The 14,167-nt window shown below is 34.4% G+C and overlaps 1 protein-coding gene across 14 annotated transcripts in view; it reads right to left on the reverse strand.

Moving 5' to 3' along the window:
* LOC129569538 (modifier of mdg4-like) overlaps positions 1-14,167 on the reverse strand; it is a 72,452-nt gene that overhangs the window by 21,705 nt on the left and 36,580 nt on the right. Inside the window, exons 4-5 of one of the 14 annotated variants that reach the window (XM_055448448.1) lie at positions 8,923-9,013; positions 8,529-8,755 (exon numbers count right to left, since the gene is read on the reverse strand). The exons of 9 other annotated variants lie outside the window; for them this stretch is intronic. In XM_055448448.1, the coding sequence (XP_055304423.1) occupies positions 8,566-8,755; positions 8,923-9,013 (281 nt within the window). In that variant the 3' untranslated portion in view covers positions 8,529-8,565. Of the gene's footprint in view, positions 1-4,348; positions 4,660-8,528; positions 8,756-8,922; positions 9,014-10,426; positions 10,648-10,824; positions 11,085-11,463; positions 11,665-13,839; positions 14,155-14,167 lie in introns of those variants that run through there. 4 more of the 14 variants (XM_055448426.1, XM_055448425.1, XM_055448444.1 and 1 more) reach the window with 4 other exon arrangements.

Below are 14,167 nucleotides of genomic sequence, written 5' to 3' on the forward strand. Positions count from 1 at the left end.
ATTCGTCGAATTTGTTTTGGTGGATGTGGACTTATATCTTCGAATTGCCCATATTTAGATACTTTGCGAATATACTGAAGTTGAAGTCTGAAAAAACGAATTATTCTAATTATTTCATGAAAAACTTCAACATTTTCTATTGTGATTTTTCAAAGAGGATTAGAATGCTTCAGTGTCATTTTAAAACGATTGTTTCATCTATTTTCGATGAATTTTTACGCGACTCACAAAATTGGGTGGATGAATTGAACGTGCGAAAGGTCGAAGATCTTAGATCTTGGATCGGTGTAAATCTAGTGTAAACTGATCAAAACAGCTAGATGGGCATCTTCAATTTCCATATCCCGAAGCAATCGGTCCTGCCTACGGTCGTGGGTGTAAAACCGAAAAACTCCACCCTTTCCTTGGCCATTTCTTTGGGTGATTGTGATTTATTTCATTTAATTGCACCATATCATATCCATCGATGCATTTCGTGCTCGCTTTTTTCAAGCACCCAAACCGAATCCGGCACATCTCCAACTGGTAGATTCACCATTGCCATATGTTTTATGGAAGCGATGACCATCATAAATCAGAACTTTTCGATCTCCATCTGAAACGTACTCAGCAAACGTATTGAAACCTGGAGAGAAAAAAAATTGAAAATTTGAATAAAAAATATTACAAATCCAATGATTTCCTTTCGAATTTAGTGAAGAATTAAAATGCACCTCGATCAATTGAAATCAGATTGTTTTATTCTAGACACATTTTAAAGAATCATTTGGCTTCATGTTTTCGTTGTTTTCAATATTTGGTCGATTTTTCGTCTAATAACAAAAATCAAAGTGTATTTTGCTGTTGTAAATCACTTTGTAACAATATTTTGTTGTCCTCAATTATTTTGGTCGGACTGGTGGAGGCCGTGTTATTATCCATTTATCCGCTGGTGGATGTGTGTGTGATCCCTTCGTTCTCATCATATCATAACCGTCGATTACACGTGTGTGTGCCCTGGCCAAACACTTGTGATTTCGGTATTCGCGACAAATCCAATAACTACTCTCGCCACATACGGAATTTTTTGTATAGCCATAACCATCATGCACCAATGCAATTTTATTTTTGCCTTTCTTTACATACTGTGCGAATATGTTGAAGTCTAAAAAATGAAATATAGAGGTTAATTCACGAAAATTTCAATATTTCGATTGGTTAGAATTTGAACAGATCGAAACTGCTTCTATAATATTTCAAGTCGGTTTATTCACTTTTCACACAATTTTATGAATCTTTTGGTAGTGGCTTTATATTTTCTTGGTTTTCGATTAGAATTTGGTTAATTTTTCAGTGGAAAATAACAAACAAAAAAATTGGACGTATTTTCGAACAGTTTGACTGTTGTCAATCACATTGTAGCAATATTTCGTTGTCATCATTTTTTACGGTTAAGCCGTTTTTGCTCGTTAATCCATTTGTCACTTGGTGGGTGTGTGTGTCGTCCCTTAGTCCTCATCATATCATAACCATCAATTAAACGTGTGTGTGCCCTGGCTAAACACTGGTACTTTCTGTATCCGCGACACTTCCAATAAATATTTCCGCCACCTTCAGAAGTTCGTGAATAGCGATAGCCATTATGCAGCAATGCGGAAGAATTGTCGCCTTTATTTACTAAGTACTGTGCAAATATGCTGAAACCTGGAAATAAAAATATAATGATTAATTCATGAACATTTTAATGTGTCTATTCATAGGAGTTTGAAAAGATTGAAAATGCTTCCGTATCATATTAAATCAGTTTATTTACTTTTAACAAATTTTCAACGTTAGATAACTGTTTTACTTGATTTAATGTGTGGTTAATTCTCCTGCGGATGCGTGTGTTCGTCACATGAAATTTTCATCATTTGATATCCGTCAATTACTTTTGTAGTGATTTTAGCCTTGCATCCGATACCTTTTCTAGATAAAACACAGACCCAGTACTCATTGTTTCGCTTTTGCCACTTTTTGTAAAATCGATATCCATTATGGTATAAATAACGTCGACCTGCCCCAACTTGGATATTTGCAAAATGAGCGAAACCTTAAAAGAAAGCAATTTCGTCAGCGACATTTCATCAAATGCATTTTGTAAACATAACACCAAATCAATAAAAAAAAAGATAGACAGATAGATAGAAAGGAATGAATCATGTCTATAATTTATTAAATACATTGTTAGTATTGGATAATTGGAGTTAGTAAATAACGTGTCTAATTAGTTAGGATGATTTTCAATTGATTGTAATTGTCTTTAGATAATGTCAAAAAACACACATTAGTTGTTCAACATTCACATTTATCTTTCTCTTCATCTGTAGTCTGAATCCGGTGGAAATTAAAAAAAAAAATACTTCAAGGGAGGATGAATTCGTTATTTCGGCGTGTTTGAGGTGGTTCGGGTGGATGTGGAGCATTGATTTTCATCATTTCATATCCTCCCACAACTCGTGTGGAAGGCTCTGCCTTTGTACAGAGTTCATATCGAACACTGCCAATGAATGTTGTCACCATTCTGTCGATTTTTGTAGTAACGATAGCCGTCATACATTAAGAATTTTCTCTTTTCCATCGTTCCATAGGTGGCGAAAAGATTAAAACCTGTAAAAAAAACACATTTCTCATTAGTTTGGTAGCATGATACATGATTTTCTTCATCCATATGCAGCACAGAAATACACAATTAGCAAATTGTAAATATTTATTTATTTTGACTAGCGTTTTTGATCTGCAGCAACAATGGCATACTTTTAAATTGAGTCGATCGGAATATAACGTTCATATTATAAACAGATTTAAATGGTTTCCCTTTTCCTCTTGACTTTTCCGTTTTTTTCTTAATATCCACTGAAATAGCACGGTTCACTATCATGAGTATGTGTTTTACAGTTGATTCGGACCACTTCGCGACCGTTCACAAATTTTGTAATTGCTCGGGCTCTGCAATTGTACCCGTTGTATAGAAACAGTTTTTTGCCAAAGTTCACGAACTCTGCGTCGTCGTAGTAACCTATTGAAAAATGAAAAAAGAATTAGTTTTTGTGAATTCAATCCATTTATTGAGTTTGGATGAGAAGAAAACAAGTGTTGCTTTAATAATTCTAAGAGTTTATTTCTCTTTAACATATTTGTTTCACTATTCATACTGTACAGTACATGCTTCTCGAATGTCGTTCAATATTTTAAGACTGCTTAATCTGACGTAGAGCCTTCCTCAATTCCCTTGAGACAAATATGTTTTGGATTTTCTATTTTGACCATCTCTTGTCCATCAATCAGTTTTGTGCGTACGGTTGCATTACATTTGCCTCGATTTTTCACGCGTCTTGCATTGCACCGCCAGATGGTCGTGTCTTTCCGATCGGCTCGAACGCCAAACTTGTGCCCATTGAAGTGCAAACAGAAAAAACCGCGATCATTTTTCCGTATCAATGCCAATGTGTCGTAGCCTCCTATTTTTGAAATGGGGAAAACAAAACTGTGTGAATTGAATTGATAGCAGAAAAATCTTGTAGAAAATAAATACTAGTTTTTAAAAATGAAGAAAAAAAAATTAAAACAAAATTGAGTTTCCCTGCACTCAAACAAACGACAAAGTCTGTGTATGTATTTACATTTTATTGGATTTGAATCAGTCTCTGAAAGTATTATTCAAGTTGTTCTCTACTTTTTTCCAAGATAACAAATCAACCCTTTCTTTCAAACTTCTCTTGAGTTTACTTCTTCCAACGTTAAAAACTCATCACTTTTTCTTCACACAACTGTGCATGGGGTTCGAATCTTTTCGAATCATTTCGTAGCCATCGATGATCCTCGTACAAACTTTGGCATTACACCGATTGTTCGAGATATGTTCAGCATTTGTACTTGCAGTACATCGCCAGAAAGTTCCACTCGTATGAGAATTTCGTACACCGAATCTGTAACCATCAAAATTTAGATGACGAAAGCCTCGTTCGCTTGTCGTGATATACGCAAATACGTAATCTGGTCAAAAGAGAAATAAAATAGATATGTTAACATGGTTATTTTATCAATAGAGTTTAGTCAAAAAAAAAATCAACTCAATTCAAACATGTCAAACGTATTTATTAGGCTTTTAAAGAAGTGTTTTGAGATTGGTTTTAATTTCATTTGTTATACTTAACAGAAGATCTATTCTTCTATTTTTCTCAATTTATGAGACTATCATGTCCCAAAGAGGATGGAAAAAAGCTATTATATTTACATGAAATAAAAATTGTGAGTCATTTAAAAATACTTGATTCAAGTACATAAAAAAAGATGTCGATGAAACGACGAGTAAAAAATCACAATCATCAGCAAACACAAAAAGTTATGCTGAAAAGTCCTGTTCGTGGCTATGCTGTGAGTAAGTGATGAGTATGTTGTCCATTGAGCCGAGTGTAATAAGTCGGGCTTTGCACTTCTTCTGCCGAACGGATGCACAGTTCCAATAGGTTTTCTCTTTGATACGTTTGTTCGGAATGTATGCGAATCCGTTCACAACCAACTTTGGGTTACCACGTTGACCGGCAACGCTGCCGATGTAAGCCGTACTATGCATCTTATTTTTATTCTGTACACAAACCTCCCGGATCGATGAATCTTGCGATGATTTGCACAATGAATCTATGGAAAATGATGAAAATATTACATTCTTAGAATTTTGAACGATGAATCAATCGATAATTTTGTTTGTTCAAAATTCAAAACATTGGCCTTTGGTTTTTTTTCTTCTCAGACATGTCTTATTATTCAATAAATTAGTTAGTAATGTTGCTTAGGACGAGACAAAATTAAATCTTTATATGAGAGCTTGTTCGATAGGATAGAGTTTTTCGTGGTTGTGCGTATGTATGGATGGTTTTATAAATTCCTTGAGTCCAACGCGCCGTGTTGTAATTCGTGCTCGACACTTGTGTTTGTAGTACATTGAACACTTCCACGTGCGGCTGCCTTGACCGTCAAACGTTTTCTCATTCGGTGTATATGTATTTCCTTCAAATAGCACCTGATCTGTTCCTCGCTTCGATCGAATATAATGAACACCTTCGACTTCCTTGGGTTTCGATTTAAAAATGAACACTGAAAATAGACAATTGATGATTATCAATGAATATTTTTCTGATTATACAATTAATTTTTAACAATCTGCCCAGTAATTAGAAGTAAAACAACACATTATATCACAAATAATTTTATTCACAGCGTTTTTAATGATTAAATATGCTTGAATTTAGAGAGAATTTTCATGTTAACATGTGATTAGTCATGGTTATGTTCAATATTTAGTCATTTCAATGACTTGATATGAACTTTGTCCGTTGTGCCATAAGTTATATAGCCAATCATACGACGATGCTTTGGTTTTGTGCGACAATCTACGGCAGATGAGAATGATGTTTAATCATTTCGATCATTTCGTAGCCATTAATGACTTGAGTCCGTACGCGTAGCTGACAACGTTTCAGTTTTCCATCATTGCTCCGGGCAGATGCATTGCATCGCCACCAAGTCCCATTATTAGACGTAACGTGCATGCTGTAATGATAGCCCAATGGACATATCAAAATCCGGTGCCCACGTTTATTCGTTGATGTAACAGCAAATTCTTTATAGCGTTGATCTGAAAAGAGAGCACGGACAATGTATTTGTTATTACAAGTTTCTTGTACATCCGTAGTATTGTACATGTAGAGAAACCATCAGACGGGAAACATTCGATTAAATTATATTTATTTTAATTCTGAAACTATATAAATTTGTGTTTAGTTCGAATGGGTATTTAGACAAACAAAATCCATTGCAATCATTTCGAATCAAATCAAATATTGAAGCCGGTCGAATGATAGTTGCGTTTGTATTTCTCTTTCGGTGCATGTAGATGTACTACATTGGCATTTCGGATCATTTCATAGCCGTTGCAAATTTTTGTGGTGAGCTGTGTGACACATCGTTTGGATTTGTTGTTTTGATCGCGAATATTTGCGGTGCATCGCCAGTGAACGTATTGATCGGTGACCTTTGTTTCTCCAAACGTGTATCCACGCAGCAAAATATGCCGATATCCACCTTTAGTCACCTGAATTCGAGCATGGTTTGTATATTCTGGAAACAAACGAATGAGTTTGATATTAGTGAATGAAGGGATTGATTTTTTGACACTCACGCTAATGTTTAATGGTAATTCGGTTTCTTGTACATCCGCAGCATTACATATGTAAGGAAACCATCAGAAGAAAAACACTCGATTAATTTGTATTTATTTTAATTCTAAAACTTTTTTTTTGTTCGGTTCGAACCATATTTAGTCGAACAAAGCCCACCCCAGTAATTTCGAATCACATTAAACATTGAAACCGGTCGAATGATAGTTGTGTTTGTATTTCTCTTTATCTTTCGGTGCGTGTGTATGTACTACATTAGCATTTCGGATCATTTCATAGCCGTGGCAAATTTTGGTAGTAAGCTGTGTGATACAACGCTTGAATTTGTTGTCATGACCGCGAATATTTGCGGTGCATCGCCACTGAACGTGTTCATTGGTGACTTTAATCTCTCCAAACGTGTAACCATGCAGCAAAATATGTCGATATCCTCCTTTGGTCACTTCGATTCGAGCGTGATGTGTGTATTCTGGAAACAAACAAACGAGATTGGTATTAGTGAATAAAGACATTGATTTTTGGCAATTGGATTTAATATGAAGTCAATGAAAAAATGATATTTCTTCAGAAAAAGGTCATAAATTTTGACAATTCCAATGTTTTTAATCTCAAATTCAAAATTAGCCTTTCAAATGGATATTCAGTGATCACCAGTGTTGGGTAAAGATGAAGATATTAGATGAGATACAGTAAAGATTACAGATAAGATTTTATCTTCTATCTTATCTTAATCTTGCAATAAAATATCTCATCTTATCTAGATACATATTTTTTCAACGGTATCTTTTAGTAATATCTAGATACTTTTTAAGATGATTATAAAGTTTTTATTTATTGAACAATTCCACTTGAACCGAAAACGAAAAAATATTTTAATATAAAATGTCCGGTAGAAAACAATTTTTGTCATGAAAAAATATCTTTAAAAATATCTAGATACTTTTAAGATAGTATCTTATCTTCGCACTTTTTAAGATAAGATGCGGCATCTTATCTAGATAATTTTTTTTCAGAATAAAAAAGAATCTCATCTTATCTAGATACAGAAATTGTTAACTTTACCCAACACTGGTGATCACCCTAAATAATAATTCGATTTAACTTTCTAATGCATACAACCGCCTCCAGACGGACAACATTTGAACGCTTGTAAACGTAAACCGTGCATCGGCTCACATTGCTTCAAAGGGTCAAATTTTTATTGGTCAATGTTTTCTCTTTATTTTTGTCTTTTGCAATATTTGTCTATGTAGTGTGATTGTAAAGTTATAAATAAAAATGTGTGCAACAAACCAAAATTTGACAAAATAAATTATTCGAACTCCAAATTGGACACATTTTTGACACTTTTAAACAATCAATTCGATGGTTCTCTGATTTATGTCGATCGCATTTCCTGACTAAACCATGAAGAATCCAGGATTATGAATATTTTTTTAATTATCTATGGCCAAAAATCAACCAAGTACCAATACTCCCAGCTCTGGGAAAGATTAATGCATTAGAGGGTTAATTGCTTGATTCATTTAACTCGTTTTTTTTGGATTAATTCTAAAAATTGTGTGTATTGTTCATGTATCCCCGGATAGCATGCATTCATGCTTCACACGGGTACTTTGGATCATTTCAGAGCCATTGACAATCTTGGTTACAACAGTAGCGTTGCATCGAGTGCGTTCATTTCCATTTTTCTCTCCTGAGTTGATGCATTGCCATCGTGTAATCGAATCAGTTGGGTCATTCATGGGTCGTTGTACTTCAAACGTATATCCGTCAAGCTCTAATCGTCGATAACCAGGTTCCGTCCATCTGATTTTGGCATACTTTGTGTACTCTGAAAAGTATAGAGTGTTATCATATTAGCTCAATTTGAATGGAATGGACTAAATTTTGCAATGACCTTAAATTAAAATGAAACACGTTTTTTTTGTTCATTTAATATTTCTATGTGTTGCTTCAGAAACAAACCGTAGATTCTTTTTAGTGAAATGATTCAAAGTGGATACAAAAATACGTTCAACTAAAATATGTCTTATGTCATCTTGCCTCAAGTGGATCCCTGTCAATCATAAAATGAAAAATATGCCTTCTCAAACAGATTTTCTTCTGCAAGATTTTTGAAATCAAAATCTAAATATTGTTTTTTTTTCTCCTATCAGTCTGGCTCATACATTTTGGTACATATAGACTATTTAATGGGCTTATATTCTTCCAGACGAATACACTTTGAATAGCAGTAAAAGGCATTATACATTTGTTTTACACACCTACATTTCAAGTGACTAACGCTTGATATTAATACAAATTCACCTTGAATTCACATTTTTTGAATGAAAAAAAAAAAAAACAAATATCTGAAAATTATGGTTTAGTCTAATGTTAAACTGGGATCCAAATACTCAATATAGGTAAAATCAAATGGATCGATATCGTGCGTGTGTAATGGTTTCGACACTTTCACCATTTCGATTCCATTGATGGTACGCGTTATCGCACGAGCCTTGCACTTGAATCGGATGAAGTTAGCGCATCTCCAGTTGGTGGTTTCGTTGGTTTTTCTGTGGGAGAAGGGAAAATGTTAAATTTGGGAAAAAGCTGGAAATTGAAGAAAACATATCCGAATCTCCATGTTTGAAGCAAATCTTTTTAACTGAGGGAAAACTCTTGAAAACTGAAACTTTGAAAGAATTTCTTTTTAATAAATATTATTAAGATAATAACTTACCTATCGCGTACGAACTTTGCTCCGTTAACGATAAGAGACCGTGACCCGTGTTTTGATCTAATAAACTGAGCTTCTATTGTGTAGCCTGCAACTAAAATTGAAATGCGTTAGTGAAAATCAATATTGATGCAAAATGATATACAACACGAAAAACTTAAGCTCGACATTATAACGAATGAAATAAAAAGCATTGCATTCAATTTTTTGTTTGTATTTTTTGTTTGTTGAACTTTATTTTCACTCGAAACCAGGTTAAAAGACTAAATTAATGGAGTTATTTATGACGAATGCTGAAAGAAATTGAATATTCCACTCTATATAGCTATTGTCTTGAGTTTGTCTGCATTTCTGCAATGCGCTGGTATGATGGAAATATGTCTTTATTTGCTTTTCTTCGGTGAAATATGATCGGTTCCTTTTGAGCGAACCGGTGCATATTCTTCATCTTCGGATTTGTATTTCAAGACTCGTTTGCGTTTTTCAACGCACGTATGATTCGGATTCGTGATACGAACACGAGTTTCTCCATTGATCTGTTTAGTTATACATCGGGCACGACACTTATCGCGAAAATAACAGCATCTCCAGTTAATTGAATCGGTAAACATTCCATCGCGTGTGAATCGCTTCCCTTGATAGAATAACACGGTACTGCCTCGTTGAGATGGCTGAAAATGGGCAATATCGATGAATTTATCATCTGAAATGAAGTAAGACAGGTGTAGAATTAGTCAACGTAAATAAACTATTTCGTACGTCTAAAACACACTACGAATTTTAACAAATGCATTTTTTCAGAACAAAAATCAGTGTCTTTTTTTTCGTTAAAAAAGGTAACTTTATTTATTCAATGCTGAAAATTCGTTTTAGTTTTATTCATTTTTATTTTTCGTTGTGAAAATATCTTCATTTAGGCTTTGATTTGATGTCAGTCATCTCATTTTTGCCAGTGGATCCGTGAGAATGAACACCGTTAAATTTGACCATTTCTTTGAGATATCAGATGATGCAGACCGCTCTCATTCTGTGTATATGGGCGCCTTTGACTATGACCATATTTTTCGTGCCGAACTGTTTCGTGTATGCTTTCGCTGGACATTTAAATTGCTTCTTGCAGTACCAATATATTTCGCCGGAACTACACACACGATGCTTATTGAATCCATAACCATCGTGCGTCAAACTGAATGTATTATATCGCGAAACGGTAAACGTTGCCTCTGCAATGAAACCTATTTTCAGATTATACAAATTGATTTTAGTACATTTAATCGAATACATTGAACTCACATCTAAAAAATGTTCGTAAATAACAGTCATTTTTGATACAATTCGTATTTATTTGTGTAAATTTTGATAAGATCTTTTTTCGGAATGGTTTTAGAACTACGAAACTAACAACGACATCACTTTCATACATTCAATTCGAATCGAGTCTGTTTCACGTCTTTATTCAGGGCCGTGTGAATGTTTGCCTTAAATTCGTGTCATTTGTTTGGTGCCTGCTTTGTGTGTGACATTATAATAAAATAATAGGTGAGTTCAATGTATTCACGCCAATGGGTGTGTGTGCCTTCACTTTGCACTTGTACATTTTGTAGCGCTTCAATTGCCAATATGTTTGACCATTGGCCTGTTCACGGTGTTTATAAAATTCAAAGCCATTACAGATCAGCTTCAGTCCACCGGATGACGCAATGGTGAATATTGCTTCGTCGGAACAATCTAAACTTGAAAATAAATATTCGATTAGTTTTATGTTTTAACCAGCAAAAATAAGTTTGATTAACGGAATGAGAAATAAAATACATTTTTGATCATATTTCTGTGTTTTTAATTTTGATGTCAATTGATTGATTGTCAATGTGTGTTTTATAAAAATGAAAAAAAAGTATTGGTAATGAAATGATAATGCAGTTAAAATTCTATTGATTTCTCATTGTCGAAATTATCTGTATTGTGTGAATCGTACGCTTTGGCCATCTGTTTTGTGCCAATTTGTTTGGTTATACTTTTTCCCGTGCATTGTTTCCAACGACTTTTGCAACAGCGCCAATGGGTGATACCATTTAATGATGATCTTTTCAAATACTCATAACCATCTAATACTAATTTGAGGGTGCCGCGATTTGTTGTCGTGAATATTGCTTCAACAGCAAAATCTAGACGTAGAAGAAGTACAATGAAAATGGTTGGGTTTTTTTTTCGGAGTAAGTACTAAGAAAAGGGTTGCAATTGATCGAAGAAGGAAGAGTAAAACTCAATTACATAGAGTTTTGCGTTGCAAATCAATTATTTTTCTTTTATAAGAGTTTTTTTTTGTTTTTTAGTAAAGTTTTGTAGTTTTGTCATAAGTAAAGGTATTGCAATGGATTCAATGCTGAATTGAATGAAAAAATGATTTTTTTTAATCCGAAACGATTCGTTTCACTTTTTGATGGCACATGATTTGAATGAATTATCTTGTGAATCGTAATATTGTCTACGAATAAGTGGATCAGCCTTCGATTTCCGTGTCCAAAGGTGGATGATTATGCTCACTATATGCTTTCACCATTTCTCTGGAACCCACCCTGCGTGTGATTGCCTTTCCCTTGCATTTAATCTTTCTGAGTGTATGAACGCAACGCCAGCTGCGGTCGCCATTGGATAGTTGATAGTGATTCAAATACTCATAGCCAGCCGATACCAATTTAGAGGTACCCTGTCTGGATATTGTGAACACTGCTTCGCCGTCGAAATCTGTTGAAGAAATAAAATTAAAATGAAATTAAAATTCTTGTAATGAAATAAACGCCATTTTTCGATGCCCCATTAAAAAAAAAACTTCATCCTGGTACTGTGATCATCGTTTAATAAAAACTTTGAATAAATGAAAAAAAATTTGGTAACAAAACAATTTTGGCGATATAAAATAGACATATTTGGGATAGAACTCTTCGTAGTTGTGGCTAATGATTCTAATCATGGCATATATGGTAAGAATACGCTTTCACCATTTCTCTGCCTTCTAACTTAGTAGTTTTTGCTTTGCCTTTACACTGTCCCCGTCGTCTGTTGATGCATTCCCATTGTGTGTAGTTTTTTGAGCTCCAACATTTCACATAGCTAAAACCTTTGTAAACCAATTTGAAATGACCGCGTGCTGTTATATCAAATGTGGCTTCGTCTTCAAAACCTATTCAAGAACAAATTCACTTATAATTCATGATGAATTTTGCGGAAATGGATTTTCGGAATGATTAACAACAAAGAACACTTTACTTATATATCACAAAACTAATTTAATAAAAAAACAAAGACGCAATGTAGAAAATTCGGGAATTTTATTTGTCCATTTACATTTTGGCTCCATTTTGGAGTGATTGGTGATGATAATGAATATGTAATGCTTTATTCTGAATTGAGATTCGAACATTTGTGGGATGCGGTTAAGAAGTGAAAAGTTCAAGGAAAATTTCAACTTGAATGGTTTCTTTTTCAAATCGTAACAATATTTAAAATTATCGAATCAAGTTCGACTGGGGTAAAAACGATCTTTATCTACACTTCAGCTATGCCTTGTTCTGGCAAATGATTATGCAAACCATAGTCTTTAACCATTTCCTTCTGCCCAAAGTTACACGATTTTGCTTTTCCTTTACACTTGTGGACACCAACGCCTTTCCGGTTTTGAGTGCATATCCAATATGTAATACCATGGCTAACCCGTATCTTTGTATATTCGTAATTCTGATGTACCAGTTTCATATTGCCTTTCACCGTCAGTGTAAACGTTGCTTCTTCCGTATAATCTGTTTGTAAATGTAGAAAATCGTAAATATTAAGCAACTGGTAGATACATAGATTCTGCGACGGGAGGACATTTTCGGAATGAAACTCATGGTTTTCGATTATTTAATTTAATTTATATTCGATAACAATACGAGGAAATAAGAGGTGGAACATTGTGTGCATGAGTATGAATGTCCCAATCAGATTCTTTAAAATTGGTTGATTCTATAATTGAAATGGAATCAAGTGCTTCGTTATTGAAAACCTTATTCGATTTTATGAATACTTCTAGAGAAGCTACAGGTATTATTTTTATGATATTATTTAGTCGAATAGCTCAGTTCCTTTTGAAGGAAAAGAATGACAAATTTTTTTTTGAAAAGATTTGATGTTCATAATTTCGTCTTATGGCTCAACCGCCACGAAGTCTGGTAGATGGTTATGCGTATCATAAGCTTCGACCACTTGCTTTGCTCCGACCCGATGCGATTTTACTTTTCCTTTGCATTTATGCTGTCGTTTTTTCGTGCATACCCAAAATGTGACACCGTTGCGGACTACCATTTGTGTATATTCATATCCAGCATGCGCCAATTTCAAGCCTCCTCTCAGTGTCGTTTTGAATACAGCATCGTCCATCCAATCTATCAAAAAAGTACAAAATTCGAAAATATTTTGTTGAACTTGTTTTGATAATTGGTTTTTGGAACGCAATGAAATGAGACACTCTTAGTATTTATGAATGATGATTATTATTCTAACGAAGTTAACAAAAATGTTTCATCAGATTGTTAAGAATTTTCGATCGACTTGGGTTTTGATTTAATTTTCAGCTGGTCCATGGTTATGCACATCAAACGCTCTGACTATATAATTTGTTCCTACTTGACGTGTTGCCGCTTTGCCTTTACAATTCTCTCGTCGACGCTTCACGCACATCCAGTGCGTGACACCCTTTGCTTCTCGTTGCTTTGTGTATTCAAAACCGTTGTTCAAAAGTTTCAAATGGCCTTTGAATGTTGTCGTAAATGTGGACACTTCATCGAATCCTGTTCAAAAAAGAGAACACTCGGATGTGAGTCTTTCGAATGGATGTGCTTCAACAAAGGGCAGCAGGATCGAGAAAAAAAACACAGTTCAATTAATGAATTTCATCAAATTTGGTTCATTTTCAAGGGTTTTATTCACACAAAATCGTTGGAAAAACGAATTCTTTGCTTTGAATTCTTGATTTCTTGGGCTTTCTGAAACGTGAGCAGGTATGAATTCCGTATGCTTTTGCCATATGTTTCAGTCCGATCAGTTGTGTCACACATTTAGCTCGACACTGTTTAACATAATCAATACATCGCCAATGCGTAACATCTTTGCTGACATAGTATTTTAAATACTCATGTCCTTGAAGGACCAACTTTGATCGACCACGTGTTGACATCGTGAATACAGCTTCGGTGTAACCTATTAAGGAAAG

The sequence above is a fragment of the Sitodiplosis mosellana genome, unplaced genomic scaffold (assembly GCF_009176505.1).
Source record: "Sitodiplosis mosellana isolate CC-2019 unplaced genomic scaffold, AAFC_SMos_1.0 Smas_scaffold_38, whole genome shotgun sequence".
Classification (NCBI taxonomy): Eukaryota; Metazoa; Arthropoda; class Insecta; order Diptera; family Cecidomyiidae; genus Sitodiplosis; species Sitodiplosis mosellana.